The following is a 22,534-nucleotide window of genomic DNA, read 5'->3' as shown; positions in this document are numbered from 1 at the left end:
CCCCACTCCATTTTCCTTTACCCTTATTAAGTCATATATTTCCCTTTATCCTTCATATATCTCTTTAGCCAACTGAAAGTTCTTACTTAGTCAGCCTTCTGGTTCTCCCTCTTCACCCGACTCCATCAACAGCAAGTGTGATGATTGTTTTATCTACTCTTTTCTTTTTTCCCCTATTGTTTTTGAAGCAGAGAGAAATAAGAAAATGGGATGCATGGCAGTGACTACAAGCCAGATAACTTGAGATTAAGGTGTTGGGGGGGGTGGGCTGGGAGTCCTGGTGAGCCTCTTATGCCGGGAATACACGATGCGTTTTTGCGTTCATTTTTGCCGTCGTTTTCGCTTTCGATAGATTCTACTCTCGATTCACTGCTCGATTCCTTATCTTTTCTTATCAATTACATTCACTTGAATGAGGAGAATCGAAACGAAAGTAGAATCGACCAGATCCGTCAGGTTGGAATTTATCTATCGAACCCATCTATCTAAAGTAAAAACTTAACGTGTATTCCCAGCATTAGTCTAATAGTAATTGGTGTGTGATGGCTGGGGTGGTAGGGGTGCACTTTGGTGTCTCAGCCTTGACGGGTAGTAATACAACTGTACTAAAGGATTCCAAATGGTAAATATTAGATGAGTGTGTCAATGCCTACTGCAATCACTAGGGTATATATTAGCCTAAGACAGCTAAAACATTCCCCTGCTCTGTATAGCCACTGTATAATATCATTGTAATAAACTCAGGTATTGTAAAACATTTGGATATAGTAAACAACCTCTTCAGGTGTCGGTCTATCTCTATTAGAAGTCTATGGGAGCAACACCTGGTATAATAAAACTTCTGTTATAGTAAACATGTTTATTTTTGGCCGCTACGTGACACTGATTCTAGATACAGTAAAAAGTGGGCAGCGCATGCGTCATATTTCAGTGTGAAACCCATGGTCTGCTTCTCTTCTCAGGCTGGTTGCCAGTGAGTTGATACCTGATAACATTTTTAAGACAAGAAGAATGGCACCGGAGCTAGATATACAGTACTGTACAAATAAGCAGCCTGGGGAAAATAAGGAATAATGGGAATGTAAACAAAAGAGGATGCAGCGTTACCACTTCCACTTTGCAATCACCGATAAAAGAATCGTCACTATCCTCCCGTAGTATTGTACGCACTCCCGGGTATCTTCTCTCTTGTTAGCGATTATGCTCCTGGTAGCATAAAGGAGTGCAGTACAGGCTACTTTCACTTGTAATGCAGATCAGAGCAGGCCTACTCACTGCAAAACTAAGGAGCATGGAGGAGGTATCTGAGCCACTTGTATTATAGATGCAAGTGCCTTATCACAATTGGCTACATTTTGAAGAGAGCCTTCTTGATTGGCTCAAGTGTGAGCAGAAAGCTTTGCAAGACACGTGCTGCAAGTCGTGTCAGTGGAGTTATCGAAGCCACTCACAGGAAGCGAGTGGCTGCTTCTACTCAGTGACTGCTGCAATTTTTAAGGAGCCCTGCATACTGTACCAGCAATTTGTCCAGCCTGGCTATGCAGCCCTAAGGTATTTAACCTTGCAGTCCACCAAATGTGCAACTGCTTGTTCTGTACCTCCAATGGGAGGACAGAGTTGGTATTTTGTAGCAGAGAATGTACCAGGACATGCTGGGCCATTTCTTGAACAATTTATGATATAATAAACTTCTGATATAGCAAAACACTTTTACTGGCCCCTTGAAGTTTACTCTTAACAGTAACTAGTTATGTAGTGATATGGATAACTATAGGCAGTTTGTACTCTAGCGCATCCCTATCATCATGCATAAAATGACTATTATCGATTCTGGAAAATCACAGATGACTGATAAATGAAGTTGAAAGATAAATGTAAACATAAAATTACACAAAAAATATTGACAAATGTGAAAATTCAGTTTATTATACTTAAACCAGGTAAAGGAAGATAAAAGCTATTAAGGGGTAAGGAAATGTTCCTAAATGATTTGTACATCTGCTCCCTCTGCAGAAAATTAATAGTGCACATTTGTCAAAATGAATAAATGTCCCACTGATTTTTAGCTTCCAAAACAATGTTCACGTGACTTATATCCATCTTTAAAGCCATCATACATAGCTGCTTGGGTTGCAGTACTGGAGATGGCAGGATTAGTCCTCTTCTCTGCTTCAGATGTAGACTGACTTCTCCTGCGAGGTATGATTATTCCCTCCTCCAGTCTCCTGTGCCATTCCACCAACATGGATGTAGACAGGCTCTCAAGGAAAGTGATGTCATGTTTAACTCTCTTCACAAATAATCATCTCATAATGCTAGAGAGGAGTTCCTGACCTGCTCATTTGAAAGCTATGGAAAGTACAGTTTGGGTCAGAGAACACTGTAACACGTTGTGGAAAACTCTTTTTGGCTAACCATTACAAGATTTAAGTAAGGTAAACAATAATCTATCATAATAAGTTTCAGGCATGCAGCCTGGCCACACTGAAAACTGTACTGTCCCCATTTCTGTAATTTCCAAAATGACACTTTAAACTTGCATTATTGTATGCCACATGGTAGAGAACAGAATGGCCATTTTATAGATCATTAATGTTTAATCATTATTGTGACCAAGACTGCTGGTGTGCCATTGCCTGAATCCCCAACCAAAGCGGTACTTGGTACAATATAATACCAAGAAATGAGTCTGGTAACCACAGATATTGTGGTTTTAAGCACTTCTATGCAGGTCACACTCAGATGATGCGTGCAGTCTGTGTGCATGACGTCACTTCTCCTGTACATCATATACAGCCTTGTTTACTGATGTTCTGCGGACAGCCTGTGGTCAAGTCATCAATGCAGCTCTCGGCTTGTCTTAGACTAAGATGGGGGGACTTGACCGCTGCTTCCCTCTGAGGCTGTATCTTGGGCCAAGATCTCATTGTCCCAGCCCTCTGGTAGATGGACAACTACTGGAGCACACTCCAGCGGATCCTCTTCAAAGTCCCACTGGAATTTTTTGGTCAGATGGGTTCGAAATCGAGTGGCCTTTTTCCTCAAATCTTTGTTTGTAGACTGGGAACACAAGAATGAGAACAGTGCCTGGAAAAAGAGGGACAAAAACACAGAGTTGTGTTCCGCAGTGAACAGAAGTGTCAGTGCTTAACGCACTGTTGTATAACTAGATCACAGCTCAATAACCAGCAAAATAGAAGGTATTTGCAATAAATCAGGTTGGAGGGAGCTTTGATGTGTCCCACAGTGCATCACTGCTGAATATGAAAATCATCACATTGTTGTCCCCGAAAGCTAAATACCGCTCCAGAACCGCTGAAAAGCAATGATGTGTCAGCTTGATAATATTAGGGAGCCAAACTAATCCAACATGCATACATACTGTTTTGGATTGGTTGATCCTCATCAGTGCATGGCATGGATTCATATGGCTCTATGGGGTAGGATTTGAAAAACCCAAAGTTACAGATTGCCCAGCAAGCTCATGGTGAACGAGGATTGTGTAAGTGGCTAAAATAGAGCAAAAAGCCTCCTTACTAAGATGCTATGCAAAACAGAAGTTTGCCTTCTTAACAGAAAAGGTATTTGCGATTATTCAGGATGGAATGAGCTTTGAGGTGTCCCACAGCGCATCTCTGCTGATGCACCATAACCTGTAACCTATAAAGCACAATGACGGAAAAAGTGCTGTATGCATAAGGAAGCAACAACATGTGCTGTATACATCTAACATTCCTTATATTACCTACTGCATAGCTTTAAATACACACACATAATAAATATATATATAATTGTTGGTGCTATATGGGCTTATTTATATTTAGAACTGCTGATCTCCTAGGTTTCTCGTACATATAAGTCTCTCTAAAGTTTGCCTAAAAAAAAAAAATGTATAAAAAATAAAAATTCGGCAAGTGTCAGATGTGGGGATAGAACGACCTTGTCAATAGGGCGACAGAGATTGAGTATCTGCAAGCATGTTTATAATGGTGCATTGCTCTGATCGAGATTTATTAATGAATACTGCAATTTGAGGCTGTTGGGCCAATCAGCACTTACCTGCATAGCGCTGGTCAGGAAGTTGTTCTGAGATACGATGTCTATGAAGAAGTCTTGGGGCACTTGGGCCAGCTGGTAATAGAGGATAGAGATGACCTCGCTGTAAAGATCTGTGTGCTTCAAGGAATAGCTCTCTGCTCTGCATAGGAGGTCCAGCAACCCTTTCCACTGTTCAAACCCTTCATACACATTTCCCAAGAGGAAGCAAACAAAGGCAAACTGTAGCTCACCTGGAGGAATAAACAAAAAATGTCCAAATAAAAATGGTTTCAGCATATCCGTAAATGCATAGCTAGCTCACAATCTATTGGGGGTTTGTGGGAGAAGGAGGAAAGCAGGAGTTTGGTAGTGTGGAGGAACATGGATTTTCAGTGGAATTAAGGTCACACCCAACACACTTGCAGTATCAACAGTGTTCAAACTCTTACCATTAGGTAGAGGTCACACTGCCAGATTCGTTCCACCGTGATCGTCATTGAAGACAATGGCCTGCAGGGCAATCAGATTTTTTTGTGTTTCGTTTTAAAATCAGGGGAGCTATGCATATCACTCCATTGCCGCACCATGGTGCAGGGTCATATGAAGGCTGAATTCTGTGGTGCGATGAGTGTAAAACTGGCCTAAAAGGAAATAGGACAGCGTCCATATCTCTCTCATAGGGAAGGCAATGCTTCGGAGAGCTCACGGAGAAGCATGTGATCAGTTTCATCAGCTGACAGATTTGCAAGGTTCTGATTTGCTGTGATAACTTCCTGGATTAACGTGATTATGACCATCAAATCAGAACCTTACAAATCTGTCAGCTGATCAAACTGGTCACATGCTTCTCCATGCGTTCTCCTCAGCATTGCCATCCCTCCCCTCACACTTTAGGATTCCTTTGAGGATATGCTTATTTCACTTCATGTATACTGCTGTAGGATTGCTGTCTTCTAGAGGCTCACCAAATGTTGTAAACACTCTTTCTATATTTTTGTGAAAATCTGCAGTTTTGTGATTAATGGGTGGCACTTTTACCCTGCAGCGCTAGAGCTCGAGGTTAAATTCCTAGTCAAGAATCTACATCATATATGTCAAACTCCGGCCCGCGGGCCAAATCTAGGCCCTCAGAGCCATTATATTTGGCCCCTAAGTGGTGGTTTCCCCACTTTGCATTATGTTTGGCCCACTCTAGACCATCAGGGAAGCTATACTGGAGGTGAAGCCCTAGAACACCAGGGAAACTATTTAGGGAAGGTAGGGGGAACGCACTAAACACAAGAGAAAACTGTAAAGGGGAGGGTGAACCACTAGACACCAGGGAACTGTATAAATATATGGGGGAGGGAGAGGGGGACCACTAGACACCAGGGAACTGTATAGGGGAGAAAGGAGGTTCAAAAGACCCCAGGGAACTGTATAGGGAAGGGAGGGGGGCTATTAGACACCAGGGAAATTTATAAGAGAGGAAGGTGACCAGCAGACATTGAGGTGGGCCCACGACTAGGTCCCAGTGTTCAATTTCGCCCCACTTTGTATTAGAGCTTGACACCCCTGCTCTACATGGTGTTATGTCTGTCACCCTTTGTTTGCCTGAGTTTCCTTCAGGCACTGCTCCTCTGGCTAGAATGCTTTCTAAAGTAATTCCCTAGAAGCATGTATACAGATCAGGCAAGAGCCGGTGAGTACATGGTGGCTGCGGGCCACAACAAAGAGCGTTAAATCCCGTGTTGCCGGCTCTCGCTGATGCACTGCTCTCCATCTTTCCGACACTTCCCTCTTCACAGCTGATACGTTGAAGTGTCAGGAAGATTGATAGCAGTTTGGCGTGCATTGGCAAGAGGTGACAACACAGGTGAGTTGACACTCTCTGCTGTGGCCACCAACACGCTGGTTCAGTTTCCCTGCAGGCAAAACTGAATTTTGCACTCACCGGCTCACCCTTAAGGCCCGGTTCACATTAGCGTTATTTTTGCGGATTGGAACGTTTACTGTACAAGTGGAACGGATGTGAACGGATCCAATGTTAACCTACGGATCGATTCACATGTGTCCGTTGGTACGAATACGTTCCAATCCCCGGACCTAAAAATTGCTGCAGGCCCTAATTTTTCGGACCGTTCTGCTTAGCGGAACGGATCTGGACAAAAAATGCAGCAGCATTGGAGCAACGTAAAACGGAACGTTTCTACACACTAGTGAAGAAACGGACCGCTCCACGGGGGATGGGGGCATGTGCCGACGCAAATCTAACGAGTCACATGACGCGCTGTGTAGTCACAGCGGAAGAAGCGGAAGCCTCTACCGCCGGCTGCTACGGAAGATTAGGTATGTATTTGCTGAGTGAAAATGGATCCGATCAATCATTGATCAGATACGTTTTCACTATGTGAACCGGGCCACGGACTGAGCCATCCGGATCCGGTGAAGCGGAGACCGGATCCGCTCACCGGATCCTTTTGGCTCAAAACGCCAATGTGAACCTGGCCTTACTACAGATTATGCAGATGTAGTACTCTTGTGATCTACACACTCGATCTAGGTAAGCGATCTCCTAGCATTTTAGATGGAGGATCAGCATTACACCCAGCAAGTCATTTTTTTTTTTTTTTTTTTTTTTTTTTACACAGAGATCCCGATGGCAGCCTCCATAGTTTTCTAGTCACAGCTGTAACTGAAAAAGACTTGCTAATGATAATATTTAATGCTCAAAGTGAAGCTAAAATGACATGCAGAACGGTGTGATAAATGTGTAAACACAGTGCTAATCCTTGCTTTCCTATATTGGCTATAAGCCCGGCTTAGCACTAGAACGAACCATCCAGCTCCAAAATGGACTTTGGCACTTGTGCAGTGTGATTATGCATCAAAATTCCTATAGTTGTGCCATGGACAGCTATATGGATTCAGATGTGTTTTGTTGAAATTCTGACACAGTGCTTCAGTTTTTTTCACGCACGCAAATTTAGAAGCAGCTTATTGATTTCAATAGGCTGCCATTCTGGAACCAGGATTCATGTGCGGGAAATCACATAAAATCTCCCCTAGTGGAAACGCCCTCTTAGGGTTAATAATCTAGTGCAGTCCGAAACAGTATTGGATTAAAAACTTCAGATCTAACAAATATTTTCAAAAGTGAAGGTCCTCTCGATTAATAAAATCCAGCACACCGTTAGCACCTTCACATCCAAGTGTCAGACTAAGTCCGACACTGATGGCCCCTGGCCCATCCTACATGTAATAAAAATATTATGTGGGTGCATTTGGGCTGTCACTAGTCCAGCACAGCATCACCCTATGTGGATCAAAGCACCATGCTGCACCGCTTAATAACAACATTACGTTGGCACCCGTGCAAGTGGGCAGAGCTACAGTGAGTGAGCTGGTACTGACCCTGCCCCTTTCTCCTGATGCTGGGATGCTTCAGCGTTCTACAGCAAGAAGGTAAAGACCCTCTGGATCCCCACTGCAATTTTTGGATCACCCACTCCATGGAAGAAATTAAGTACTAAGGGGGCGGATGGGGGGGTAGGGAGAGATGTGGGTGCCCCAAAAATTGGATTGGTAAGGGTTAATGGTTTGGGTGATTAGCGTGTGCAACTATATATGTAAAAATAACAATAGAGAATAGTACATTGAAGGTTTTGCGTGTGGCTGTAAAGCACCTGCTATAGAGATACATACAGAGCACTCACCTAGCACCTGCAAGGGCTTTCCCGGGTAGTATTCATCCATCACCTGTCCCAGGGCATAAGACAGGTCCATGCTGTGCTGGGTGACCTCAGCAGGAGTGGCATTCTTGGGGTACATCTTCTCGGGAAGCTTGCTGAAGCGGATCTCTGTGCCCTCCTTCTGTTTCATCTCTGGGAGTCTGGACATGCCTTCCTTATAGTTCTGGCACACAGTATCATACCTGTGCAGGAGGGAAATATGCCATTATACATTGTCTGCTGCACCCTCCAGCTACTGTTATAGGCATCAGCCAATCAAACTAACTGATGACACTAGGCCTGAACAATTTATCAAATTTAAACTGAAATAACTATTTCCATGTTCACGATTTCAGAATCTTTAAACCGGGGATTTCCAGGATGACGTAATTTCCACATGGGGGAAGTCTGAAGAAGCGGCTTAGTACCTGCAGTAGGTAAAGTGTATAGACTGGCATCGCTGGGATCATGCTGGAAGGTATGTCCGGCATAGCAGCAGCTTGGGACCCAGAGGGGGCACACAGAGAGACCCAGAGGGGTACCCATATATTACTAGATTAATTTATAATGATCAAATCTGGCAGATATTTCAACATGGCCACCAATCGATAGTTTTGATTGATTTCTGTCTGAAATTGATCAAAAGGATTACTTGCGCATGCCAGAAAATCTCATGTAATAGAAATTGTGCTACTGACCAAATAAAGATCACCCATGTACATTATTTCCAATTAGCAAATAGCTATTTATTATTTTTATTTTTTTTACTTTCCGACCTCCGTTTGTAGCCCCTCCCCCTAAAGGAAGAGGGCATAGGTGCTTCTCTATGACCAATCGGAGAAGTGCCTGTGACATCTTCCCTTAGGGGGAAGGGCTACGGACGGAAGCAGGAAATCCGGAGACTTGGCGAGTAGAATAAAGTCTTTTGAATTGTAATTGCTCGGTCCCCCAAAGTGCTGCAAAATCGCTTTGCAGAAGAAATTTTGAAGCACTTATACACTTGGCATGCACTCAAAAGGCTACATGTCCTGCAACTGCGATCACCACTAATCAATAGCAATATTGATTAGGGGTGATCGCAGTTGCAATAGTGGGTTTACCACCACCCACTTTCATTGGCAAAGCATTTTTGGGAGTTGCCGCAGATCCCAAAACTATGCCAAAAATGCGCTAGTGGGTCCCAGCCCTTTATTGCATCCACAGAATTAAAAAATGATTCGAACAATCATAAATTTCATAATTTTACTGCAATGTGGCAACTACTGAGTTTTTTTCATTTCTTACTTTCTGCAGTGCAGTGATGAAGGAGGAATTGTGGCTGTTCCTCAGAAGCTGAATGTTGCTCCTCCCATATCCACCAAGCAAATAAAATGGCTCCCTGCTCACATCTCCCAAGCCACATCTTGTTCTTCCCATATCCGCCCAGCTGATAATATGACTTCCACTGTCACCTCGCTCTTGCTCCTCACATATCCACCCAGCCAATAACAGGGTTCCCAGTCTCACCTCACCCAAGCCGAAAGTTGCTCCTCTCATATTCACCCATCCAATAACATGGCTGGTCACTCACCTCACCCAAGCTGACTGTTGCTCCTCCCATATCTAATGAGCCCATAAAATGGCTCCCCTCTTACCTCTCCCAAGCATAATGTTGCTCCTCCCCTATCCAGCCAGCCGATAATATGGCTTCCCATTCACCTCTCCTAAGTTAACTGCTGCTCCTCCCATATCGCCCAGCCCATAAAATGGCTCATCTCTCCGAAGCTGAATGTTTCTCCTCCCACATCCGCCCAGCCCATAAAATGGCTCACCTCTTACCTCTCCCAAGCTGGATGTTGCCCCTCTCATCCCTGCCCAGCTAATGACGTGACTCCCTGCCCATCTTTCCATTCTCTGTGTTGAGAAAGGTGGGTGGAAAGCCATGTATGGAGAGGAGGGTGAGGAGGAACATTTGTTTTCTGGAGCACTGAAAAACTTCCTGTTTTCATGACAGAATGGGAGGTAATTTTTACCACTGAGCTATAGATAAGGCATAGATCCTTTATACTTTGGGCCCAGTCACGCATGTCCATTTTCACCAGGTTAGATTTGTCCATTTTGTTTCTGCAGTGCAAAATCTCTGACAGAATAGCACGCATTCACTCCCAAGTGTAGGGGACACTGCAGCGGACCTACAGAAAGATACAGCACATTCAAAGCCATTGTGTTTCAATTAAGCTATAGACTCAGTTACGCTCCCATGTTTACCTAGGCAAGTTATGCTTAGCCCTGTCCTCCGTGTGGGTCATATTCTCAACAGGAATCACCTCTGGGAAGGAGTAAATTGTGCCACAGGATGGTTGCAACTTTAACATGGCCTCCTTTGTGATGTGGTTGGTCAGGGACACCCAGCGGCGCATGCTTTCATACGGGTACGGTCCCAAAAAAGGATCCAAGGAAGTAAGTTGCTCCCTGAGGATCTCAGCTTCCTCCTGAGAAGTGGGGACCATCTCCTCTTCTTTAGCATCCCATCGTAGGAGGTGGATTGCCTTCTGTTCCAAGTAGAAGAACATGCCAGCTCGTGGCCCAGTTTCTCCAGCAGCTCCCCCCAACCTTTTTGCACTATAATGGATGAAGTGAAGTCCTGGAGGCACCATCTTAACACCACGGAAACGGGGTCCAACCTCCCAGCTGTTCAAGTCAATTCCAAACTCTGAACCTTCTGGAACTCCCAATATCACAAGCGTTGCTCCTTCAAAGAATAACTCTCTGGCCAGGTCTGGATCCATTTCTGTGGATGAACTTGCCATCTCTGCAAAATAAAAAAATAAAGGAGTAAATGTGCTGTCTACATGGCTGCTCTTCGCAAGATGTATACTACTTTTTCAAACACACAAAGACAGAGCGGGGTGGGGAGACAAAAACGGGACAAGAGACAAAAACGAGAGCCCAATAGTGCAATATGTTGAAATCAAATGTGATTATGAAAAATAGTGCAATGCAACTCACAAAGGTGGGTTGCAGGGGGGCAACAGACCACAGGAAGCAGGTGGAGACAATAAACCTGACTCTACTCGGGCTGGTCACTGTGGACCTGGAAGTGGTCGCTCTCCTTGAAGAAGAAGCGGGAAAGGCTTCCGCCGTGGTCAAACCACGTGTGTCCTGTCTCCACCCCAGAGACAGAGACAGTGTGGGGGTATGGAATGCACAAAGAGGTTAAAGAGGTGCCCAGGAGTTATAAAATCGCTTAAAGGGACTCCGAGCTCAGCGAAAAAAGTAAAGTTGTACTCACCAGGGTCTTTCTCCAGCCCAGTGCTGGTCGGGAGGTCCCACGCCGGCGTCCTGGCTCCTCTCCTTCACCCCGCTCCGGTATGGCTGACAGGCCGCAGCCCGGGCGACACTCGGTGGAGTGTCGGGCTGCAGCTTCCACGTATGACGCGGATTACGTCACACGCCGGCCGCCTCGCGTCATCACGGCGGCCGGCGTGAAAGTACTGCGCATGCGCGCTTTAATCGCGCATGCGCAGTACTTTCACGCCGGCCGCCGTGATGACGCGAGGCGGCCGGCGTGTGACGTAATCCGCGTCATACGCGGAAGCTGCAGCCCGACACTCCACCGAGTGTCGCCCGGGCTGCGGCCTGTCAGCCATACCGGAGCGGGGTGAAGGAGAGGAGCCAGGACGCCGGCGTGGGACCTCCCGACCAGCACTGGGCTGGAGAAAGACCCTGGTGAGTACAACTTTACTTTTTTTGCTGAGCTCGGAGTCCCTTTAAAATCAGTTTAAAAATGAAAGGAAATTGTAGCGATCAGCACACAGAGAGAATCTGATTATTGGTGATCTGCAGTATCACCAAGAATACAGATACATACCTGATTATTGATGATCTGCAGAATCACCGATAATCCAAGTATAACTAACCTCTGGACACCTATATAGTGTGAGTGTTTGGTGCAAAAGTAATTACTTTGAGTAAGACCACCCGAGGAGCAGGTGGTCTTTGGCAGTATGGGCGATACTGCCTTCTGAGAATTGCGAAGACCCTCCAGCAGCCTGAGATCTCCAAAGGGGTGGAGTCCCAGTCTGAAGGTAGGAAGGACCTGTGAGTGAGTGACAACTGAAAGGTGGATGTCACTAGCAGGTCTGGAGACTATCTCTTAAAGGAGAGAGATAGCTCTCAAGGTCGGGCAAGTCAGGTCGGCAACACATGGACAGGCAAGGTACAGAGACAGAAGGCTGATTCGGTATCCAAAGGCAGGCAGGGTTGGCAACAGATAATCAGATATGCGTAGGTACCGAATCAGAAAGCAGAGGGATAGTCAGAAGAGCAGTAGGTCATAACAGCTATCAAATAATGCCTAGTCTTGGGTGTGAGGTCCGTGGTCTCTACACCCTGGAACTAGTCTGAAGTATAATATGATGGTACACAATATCCCTAGTCTTGGGTGTGAGGTCCGTGGTCTTGACACCCTGGAACTAGTCTGGAGTATAACAGAATGATAACACAAAGTCCCTAATCTTGGGTGTGAGGTCCGTGGTCTCTACACCCTGGAACTAGTCTGAAGTATAACACAATGATAACACAAAATCCCTAATCTTGGGTGTGAGGTCTGTGGTCTCGACACCCTGGAACTAGTCTGAAGTATAACACAATGATAAACAGAAGTAATCTGGCTCAGTGTGAATTCCCAGGTCCTCCTGGTTCTAACACACTGTAGGATCTGACTAAGGTCTGAGTGCTTCCACGTAAGTGTTCGCAACGGCAGACAACCTGAGACTGACCAGCAGTAACTATATATAGAGCGGCGCTCTCTGGCGCCACCCATCAATGATCAACCAATAGTCACTTGTTCTGAGGTCAGCTGACCAACCTGGTCAGCTGATCCCTCCTTGGTTGTCATAAAGGTTCTGCCTCTCAGCACGCACGCGTATTCCTCAATCTGTATGAACTAACAGACCCAGCCACACCAGACGCACGCCGCTGCGTGCAAACCGCCGCGCTGGACGCGGAATCAGCCGCCCCGCTGTCAGTACACGCGGCGGCTTTTCCGCGTTCTATCACAGAAATTAAGGTAGCTTACCTCAGTAACGAAAAATCCTTGTATTGACAAAAGATTTTATTAGCAGTAGCACAGGCAACGCGTTTCAATGGTCTGAGCCCGCTTCCTCAGGCCATTGACAGTGCCAAACTAATATAAAAGTTTAGCATAGTACTAATAGCCAAACTAATATACAGTTTAGTGTAGTGTCACTGGTGACATATTGAACAAACATGATATGGGAGAGCACAGCAGTTTTTTTGAGGAGATACTCCCATAAGAAACGGGGATTGGTTTATATTTACGGAGATACTGGGAGGTAAGATAATAGGATAACAGAAGCACCAACAGGATAAAAACCACTAAAAGAACTTAACCATTTCAGCCTGCGGGGATTTTTCACCTTATGCATCATAGCAATTTTCACCTCCCATTCATTCGCTAATAACTTTATCACTTCTTAACACAATTTATTGATCTATATCTTGTTTTCCCGCCACTAATTAAGCTTTCATTGGGTGGTACATTTAAGAATTATTTTTGTATAAATGCATTTTAACAGGATTATTTCTCACTACCGAATGTAATGTACGGGTAAACTATGATATTCACACTTTGCCGTAGAGGCTTAACCCTTTATGTACCATACAGTTTATTAAAACATTTCCCTGTTAGACGTGCAAATGTTTGTATATGCAGACTCAGGGGTTGGCTGAACTTAGCAATCTGGCACATTCATTAAAATATAGCTTTTGGTAGTGCACTGGTTGGTTTGTACTGGTCATTTAATGGTGTGGGCCTGCGAGGGTCTTTGCTGATCCCCCCCACACAATTTGTAATCTAGTGGGGTGTAGCTATCTCGCAAGCAATCCACCTGCCAGGGTGACCGCCAAACAATTGTGCACCAGTGCACTTGCTCACAATGTGTGATCAGATAGCTACACCCCACTAGATTACAAATTGTGTGGGGGGGATCAGCAAAGACCCTCGCAGGCCCACACCATTAAATGACCAGTACAAACCAACCAGTGCACTACCAAAAGCTATATATCAATTAATGTGCCAGATTGCTAAGTTCAGCCAACCCCTGAGTCTGCATATACAAACATTTGCACGTCTAACAGGAAATATTTTAACAGGATTAATAAGAAAAAAAATGGAAAAAATTCATTATTTCTTAGTTTTCTACCATTATAGCTTTAACCACTTAACATCTCAGTCGTTTTCAGCTTATGCATCCGAGCAATGTTCACCTCCCATTCATTAGCCTATAACTTTATCACTACTTATCACAATGAACTGATCTATATCTTGTTTTTTCCGCCACCAATTAGGCTTTCTTTGGGGGGGTACATTTTGCTAAGAGCCACTTTACTGTAAATGCATTTTAACAGGAAGAATAAGAAAAAAAATGAAAAATTCATTATTTGTCAGTTTTCGGCCATTATAGTTTTAAAATAATACATGCCTCCATAATTAAAACCCACGTATTGTAATTGCCCATTTGTCACGGTTATTTCACCATTTAAATTATGTCCCTATCACAATGTATCGCGACTATATTTTATTTGGAAATAAAAGAACATTTTTTCCGTTTTGCATACATCACTATTTACAAGCTTAAAAAAAAAAATAGAGAGAAATATTTCATCTTTACATAGATATTTAAAAAGTTTAGACCCTTAGGTAAATATTTATGTGTTTTTTTTTTATAGTAATGTTTTTTGTTTTTTTTTTATTAAACATTTTATGTGGGCATTTTTGGGAGGGTGGGATATAAAAGTGTTTCATTTGGGGAAATATTTGTGTATTGTAATGTTTTTTTTACATTTACTTGTAGTTTTACTTTTTGGCCACAAGATGGCAATCTCGAGTTTGTTTACATGACGTCATTCTAAGCGTACAACGTACGCTTAGAGGGACACAGCTTCAGAAAGAGCGAAGCTTCCGAGAGAAGCTGTCGCTTTTTCAGCGGGGGAGAGGAATCAGTGATCGGGCTTCATAGCCCGATACATTGATTCCGTGGCTACCGAATCCGCGGCCGGGAGTGCGCGTGCAGCGGGAGCGCGCCTGTCCTCCTTGACGTTTTTATACTAATAAAATAATCCATGCTACCATAATTAAAACCTATGTATTTTATTTGCCCGTTTGTCTCGGTTATGATACCATTTAAATTTTGTCCCTATCACAATGTATGGCGCCAATATTTTATTTGGAAATAAAGGTGCATTTTTTCCGTTTTGCGTCCATCACTATTTACAAGCTTATAATTTAAAAAATGTTCGTAGTATACCCCCTTCAAATGCATATTTAAAAAGTTCAGACCCTTAGTTAACTATTTACATTTTTGTTTTCTTGTTTTTTTCTTGTAATTTTTTTTTCCATGAAAAATTTTATTTGGGTAATATTTTGGTGTGGGAAATAAACAGTTTATTTTTAATGTTATTATATGTGTAAATTGTAATGTAAAAAATATGTAAATGTAGTTTTACTATTTGGCCACAAGATGGCCACCTTGAGTTTATTTTTTTCTCCTTGTGCTTCTTGATCACCGGAAGCACAAGGAAGACGCAGAAAATGTTATTTGCAGAAAGACTGAAGTCTCTAGTAAGAGCACTTCGGTTTTTCTGCTGGGGACACAGATCGGTGATCGGAAATCATGTTCCCGTTCACTGATCCCAGGGCTACTGGAGGACAGCATGGGGGCACGATCGCGCTAAAGCGCGGCACCGCAGCAGAGCAGCGTGTGACACGGCTGTCCCCTCCATAGGCTGAATCATTCATGTGCTGTGTTGTGCGGCCCTGCAGCTTGGCCTTAAAGCTGCAGTGGCCAATTAGGGAAAAAAATAGCCTGGTCTTTAGGGGGGTTCAACACTGCGGTCCTCAAGTGGTTAAAGGAATGTGCAATAAAGCACATTCTTTTAAAAATCGCTCTGAAAATCTGGCACACAGGTGGACACTGAAGGCACAGGGGAAGAGAGGTGACACAGATGGGGATACAAGGGGGGGAGCAAAGAGGTACAGCGGTGGCACAGGGGATAGAGTGCACAGGGTTCCGATTCAAAAATAGATTCAATCTCAAAGGTGCTTTCTAATTTTTTGAGGAAAGAGGTTAAACCAAAAACGTGCTATGAGGCCTCATAATTTCTTTTTTTGTTATACTGTTTTTTTATTAAGTTTTTAAGAAAGAACAACAATCAAAAGAATTTCCTGAGGATCAATGAATACAGTACAAGGGTCAAGTAGAACATATACATGAGCAGGATTATGTTTACAGAATGTAGTTAAAGTATAAGTGGAAGAGTCTTTTTGTGGCTACTTGACAAGGGAGTAAAGACAACATGCTTAATATATGTATTCTCTTATAAGCCCTAAAAAGAGAAATTCCAACATTTGAAGTATCTGGGTGGACCTTCGTCCAAATAGGCATTTAGTTGTAGTTAAAGGAGAGCAGTTAAAGAGGTGAGTGTGAGAGTATTGAGAAAAGAGAGGGGGTAAGGAGTGAAAGCCAGTTGTAGAGCGGAAAGAAAGGAAATTGTGGTCCTGTGTATGGAGTTGCATGGTATCACAAAGGTTAGCCAATACTTGTAAGAGAAATCGACAGCTTGAATAAATGGGTATGTAGGTAAAGGCCTAATGTTAATAGAATATAAGAGACATTTTTTTTTATTTTGTTTTATGTGGTCAAGGGGGATGATAAATAGGCGATGCATAAGGCCATGATTCCCAGATTTTGTGAAAGTTGCGTTCAGTATCCCTGAGTGAGGCTGTAAGTTGTTCCATGGATCTAGTCCAGTTAACTTTGAGAATGACTTCAGATATGTTTGGAGGGGCAATGTTTTTCCAGGCTGAGGCAATAGCTAGTCTAGAGGCGGTTAGTATATGGGTGATTAAGCGATTCGTATGTCTATTTACTTCCGGGATTGGTTTGCCTAGTATCATATATATGGGGTCTATTGGGACTATGACACCGGTTGTGGAGGTAATAAGTTCTTGAACTCCATTCCATAGAGGGGATAGACAGGGGCAGCTCCAGAATATATGTTCTAAAGTGCCTTTGTTATTGCAGCCTCTCCAACACAGATCAGATGTGTCCGGGTAGATTTTTGACAATTTTTCAGGGGTAAGATACCAGTGGTAGATAATTTTATAGATATTCTCCTTAATTTGTGTGCACATGGAAGAGTGTTTGGCATTTTCCCAAATCTCCTCCCAGTCTTCCATAGATATCACTGTAGAGAGTGAGGTTGACCATTTTGTCATGTAGTGATGGTCTGGTATCCAAGTTCCCGATTTGGTGATAAGTAGTATGTAGATTTGGGAAATTAAACTCTTTTGGTAACCCCCTTGGCCACATAGTCGTTCAAATGAGGAAGGTCTGAGTGTTAAGACAGGCTCGTGTATGATGGTGCGTATAAAATGCGTAGTTTGGTTGTAACCCATGATTAGTTGGGGTGTAAAGGGCATTTTGTCTTCAAGTTGGTTTCTGGTATAGATTTTGCCTGTAAGAGGGTGTATCCAGTTGCTGAGGTTAAAGTAGCCCATTTTGAACCAGGTAGCCATAAAGGATTCTGAGAGGCCCGGTTTAAAGCCAGGGTTCCCCAGTATTGGGCATAGTGGTGAGGGGGAGGACTTCAACTTAGCCATGGTAGCTGTGGTACGCCATATGTGTAGTGTAAATTTGATAGTTGGTAGCATTTGTTGTTTGGGAAGTTTTGGAGTGGAATGTGACCAGATTAAGGATGCTAATGAGATTGGTAGCAAACTGGTAGCTTCTATGAGACCCCATTTTGTATGAACTTTTAGGCTGGACCACTCAGGTAGTTGTCTTAGGTGTGAAGCATAGTAGTAGGAACGTAGATGTGGAAGCCCAAGACCACCTTGTTCTCTAGGAGATAGAAGTATGGTTTTGTGGACTCTTGGCCTTTTATGGTTCCATATAAATTTACCGAAAGCTGATTGTAGAATTTTGAATTGGGAGGATGGTACTAGGACTGGTAAGGTTTCAAATAGGTATAAAAGGCGAGGTAAGATATTCATCTTTAGGGCATATATTCGGCCTAGCCAGGAAATCTTATAGGCTGTCCACTTGTGTAGGTCTTGCAGAATCTTTTGTATAAGAGATGGGAAGTTATGCTTATATATAGTAGTATACGTGGGGGTTAAGAAAATTCCTAGGTATTTTATGGAATGGGATTGCCATTTGTAGGGGAAACTTGATTTCAGGGAGATGAGGAGATCTGGGGTGATTTTTATTGGTAGAGCTTCAGTTTTCTCCTGGTTTAGTTTAAAGCCTGATAGAGATTCGTAAAGGGCTAGTGTACCATGTAGGGCTGGAAGTGAAGTGAGAGGATCAACGATGGTCAGGAGGATATCATCCGCGAATAGAGATATTTTGTATTCATGTTTACCCTGGGTAACCCCCTTAATATTGATGTTTTGCCTAATGGCTGAGGCTAGTGGCTCTATACTCAAGGCGAATAAGAGAGGGGAGAGGGGGCATCCTTGCCGTGTGCCATTATGTATATTAAAAGGTGAGTGGGGGGTAAAAGGGAGTTTAACTGATGCTGTTGGTGAGGAGTAGAGGAAGTTAATTAGGTGAAGAAAAGGGCCAGTGAAGCCTTGGTGTTCAAGAACTCTAAATAGGAAGGGCCAATGTAAGCGATCGAAGGCTTTCTCTGCATCTAAACTTAAGAGCAGAGAAGGTCTATTGGATCTGCCCATCAGTGATATTAGGTCGATGGCCTTTCTGGTGTTGTCACCCGCTTGACGACCCATAATGAAACCTACCTGGTCATTGTTTATGAGTCTAGTTAGTATGGGGTTAAGGCGGTTAGCTATTGTTTTTGTGATGATTTTTAGATCTGAGTTGAGGAGAGAGATCGGCCGGTAGCTTTGGGGTAACTGAGGGTCTTTGCCTTCCTTAGGAATAACAGTGATGAGGGATTTAAGAATAGAATTCGGCAGGTTCTCACCATTCATAATTTTGTTAGCTAGTTTTACTAGGAGTGGGATAAGAATTGATTGGAAGTGTTTGTAGTAGGAGTATGGCAAGCCATCTGGTCCTGGTGATTTGGATGATGGTAGTTTTTTAAGAACCTCTAGTAGTTCAGTTGAGGTGATGGGGGCGTTGAGGGTGGCTCGGTCTTCATCTGTTAGTTTAGGGAGATGAAGCTGTTCTAAAAAGGATGACACTTTCTCTGAGTACTGTGGGTTTCCAGAAGGATCGGGTAGATTGTATAGTTGTTTATAAAAGGCGGTGAAAATGTTAGCTATTTTAGTCGGGTTATAATGTATGACTCCTTGATCGTCCTTCATTGAATAGATTATCTGTTGGCTGCTCTGTGGATTAAGTTTTCTGGCTAGTATGGTATGTGGTTTATTACCCCTTTCAAAAAATAATTGTCTAGTCCATTTTAAGCTCTTTTCTAATTGGGAGGATTGAAGAGTGCGGATGTCTAGTTTAAGTTGCTGTATAGCTGAAAAGTGCTCTTGTGTCGGATCTTTTTTGTATGAGATGATTGCTTTAGCCAGGGAGGTATTTAGTTCTACCAGTTTTTTGGATGTGTATTGTTTTTTCCTAGATCCTTGTGCTATAAAGAAACCTCTTATAAAGGCTTTATGCGATTCCCAGACTAGGCCGAATGATGAAACAGAGTCCATGTTTATTTCAAAATAGGAACGTAGTTCCTCTGAGCAGTTTAGGATAAGTGCCTTATCTCTCAATAGAGATTCGTTTAGCCTCCAATAAAGTGGCTTATGTGGGTTAGATAGCCAGTCAAGTTCTATGATTACTGCCTGGTGGTCAGACCATGCTGTTGGGATTATAGTGGAGTCAGTTAGTATAGGAAGGAGTGGAGCTTTAGCGAAGAAATAGTCAATTCGCGAATGGGAGGCATTGGGTGGGGAGTAGAAAGTGAAGTCAGTTGCTGTGGGGTTAGCTACCCTCCATAGGTCTATCAATCCATATTTTCGAAGTAGTATTCGGAATTTACGGGAATTTCGTTCGTGCGAAGCTAGAGTAGATGTGGATGGAGTTTTACTTCTATCCTTCGTGGATGAGAAGGCCAAGTTGAAGTCCCCCCCCAGGATAATAGTACCCTTAGCAGTTTTATGAAGTTTTGAAAAGAAAGAGGATAAAAAAGGGATCTGTTGTGTATTAGGTGCATACACATTTGCCAATGTGATTGGCTTACCTGCTAGGGACCCTAAGAGTATCAGGTAGTGTCCTTTTTCGTCACGTATGGCTTTATCTATTAGTAGAGGCAAATCTTTTTTATATAGTATTGCTACACCAGCGCGTTTTTTGGGTCCAGAGGCTAAGTACACATTTGTATAATGTCTGTTATTAAGGCGTACCGAATCTTGTGCAGTTAAGTGTGTCTCTTGTAGGAAGGCCAAATCTGCATCAAGCTTCTGTAGGTCCTTCAGAAGAGACATTCTTTTTTGTGGAACATTAAGGCCTTTAACATTCAGAGTATATAACTTAACCATTGTCTAATAAGAGGATATTGTAATAATGTGGATTGGTAACCATTTGAGAGTGGATGCAAGGACCTTGAGGTAGCGTTTGAGAAGAGAGAAAAAACATAAGGTATGCGTATAGCAGAATTAAGAACAATAACATTAACATCATAAGAACCATTATGAAATAACAATAGCCACTGCAAAAGTTGTGGCAACATGCCAGAACAACCAAAGGTGGTTGTAAGAGAACGAACCGCCAAGGTGTGACCGGTCCTCGAGAGGGCCAGGCAGACCTAATGGCTGGTTTCCGGAGGTACATGTGGGAGTCCGAGAGTAGCCCCTCAGAGCCCGGAGTCCAGCACTTATTATCTAGCAACATAGATCAGATTATTTTTATGCTGGCAGTATATAATATGATGTAGTGTATGGAGCCTGATTAGAAGCATATCTCCAGATTAGTGTCATAAAGTTGTCAGCTTTTCTGATGAATAAAGTCAGCTTGGGAGAGCTTCCATTTCCTCTGACCTGTCCGGGTAGGTGAGACTCCGTACAGGGGTTTTAGTCCAGTCGGAGGTATGACGAAATTTTCGTGGTGGAGATCGGACAGATGGTGAGAGTATATGTTGAGAGGACACATTCGGAGGTGGACGGAGGCCCATCTGCTTTAAGAAGAGGGGAGCATCGTCTAGATCAGTAAGCGAATATTGGAGGCCTTGTCTGTTTACTATCAGGCGGAATGGGAAACCCCACTTGTATGGGATCTTTGCGTCAGCCAGAAGTTGTGTAACAGGCCTTAGGGCCCTCCTTTTGGTCAGAGTGATTAGAGATAGATCATTAAAGATAGAGAGTTCATCTCCTTTGAAGGGGACTTTGGAGGTATTGCGGAGGGCACGCATTAGAGCCTCTTTTGCTTCATAATAATGCATTCTAATTATAACGTCCTTAGGACGGCGTACAGTCGCCTGTCTTTCACCCAGGGACCTATGAGCACGGTCCATACGCCAGAGTTCATCTGGTTGGTCAGGCACGATTGATTTGAATAGCTCGAGGAGATGGGGCATCAGTAGATCTGGCGTAACTGTCATAGCCATGCCTTTGATTCTGATGTTTTGCCTCCTATCCCTATTCTCGCTGTCCTCTTGTGCAGCCCTTATAGCTTTTAAGTCATTTTGTATGATTTTCTGTTCATCCTCTATTTCATGCTGTTTAATTGTTAGGGCCTCCATCTTTTCCTCCATAACAGTAGTGCGTTCCCCTAAAGAAGTAATGTCCCCTTTAAGATCCCCAATAGCCGTTAGTATTACTTGTTGTAAAGAGTCATGGAGGGATCTATAGTGTTTTTCCAGGGTTACCTCTAGCATGGAGGCCGTCAGCGGGATGTCTCCTGATGCTTGGGGAGATGTGCCAGGCTGCTGCTGCGGCTGTGAGGCCTGTGGTGCGGTGTCAGCACCAGAGGAGTCAGCGTGGTCGGCGCCATCTTGGGTGGAGGAGGTGCGCACATACCGGTCCATAGCTCCGGTTTGCTGGGCCGTCTTGAGGCTGGATTTGGCTGCCATCTGGGCGGGTGAGTGCTCCGGGTCTGATCTGTGCAGCCGCCGCTCTTTGTATGCGGAAGTGTAGCTGATAGCGGCGGAATCAGTGCGGGGTCGGGCCGGAGCTCTGACTCTAAGCGGCCATCTCGGATCCGCCGCGCATGCGCCTCTCCAGGCCTCATAATTTCTAGCAAAGTCCCTAGTGATTAGCCACGTGCAAAATTTTGGTTAAGTGCATTATTTTCAATAATTGTAGAACAAAAGATGTAAATGGGGTCACTTATTTAGCAGATAAAACAGCATGTTTGAACATCAGCCATGGCTGATGTTCCGCAGTTTGGTCCTCCACCTGGCTTAGTATAATGGTTTTATTGCACAGAACTGGAGGAAGAGCAGCACTACACAGACAACACAGACAGCTCCCACTTTCTAGCACACAATTAGTTCTGCGCTGCTACGTTGTCGGCACACAAGTATGCAGAAAAGGGGAAGAGGTCACTATACAGCCACTCCAATCCTTTCTATTGTAATGCAGCAATGATACACTGTAATACTGCACGTAGAACACTAACCTCTTTCCATCTGCATTCTGCACAGGACTTCCCGTGTCCACACAAAGCTTCCCCTAGAAACATACTCTTCCACATAACGTGCCGCACCTCTTGCATTACTTGCTGTAGCCATACGGCTGTGCCTGCAGGGGGCGCTGAAGGAACAGTTCAATGAGAAACAGCAGCGAGCAGCAATCTGTGTTTCCCGCAGATCAGATG

General features: G+C 43.8%; 1 protein-coding gene across 1 annotated transcript; it reads right to left on the bottom strand.

Moving 5' to 3' along the window:
• Positions 1-1,898: 1,898 nt before the first annotated feature.
• Positions 1,899-22,401, bottom strand: AAR2 (AAR2 splicing factor). The gene is made up of 5 exons (XM_068264033.1): positions 22,337-22,401; positions 9,996-10,539; positions 7,734-7,951; positions 4,060-4,289; positions 1,899-3,087 (listed from the first exon to the last, which is right to left on the bottom strand). Exons 1-5 carry the CDS (start codon positions 22,350-22,352, stop codon positions 2,866-2,868), a joined length of 1,230 nt encoding a protein of 409 aa, XP_068120134.1. The 5' UTR covers positions 22,353-22,401; the 3' UTR covers positions 1,899-2,865.
• Positions 22,402-22,534: the final 133 nt, after the last annotated feature.

The sequence above is a fragment of the Hyperolius riggenbachi genome, chromosome 12 (assembly GCF_040937935.1).
Source record: "Hyperolius riggenbachi isolate aHypRig1 chromosome 12, aHypRig1.pri, whole genome shotgun sequence".
Taxonomy (NCBI): domain Eukaryota; kingdom Metazoa; phylum Chordata; class Amphibia; order Anura; family Hyperoliidae; genus Hyperolius; species Hyperolius riggenbachi.
The sequence above is the reverse complement of the archived record's forward strand: the minus strand, read 5'-3'. Positions and strand labels throughout refer to the sequence as shown.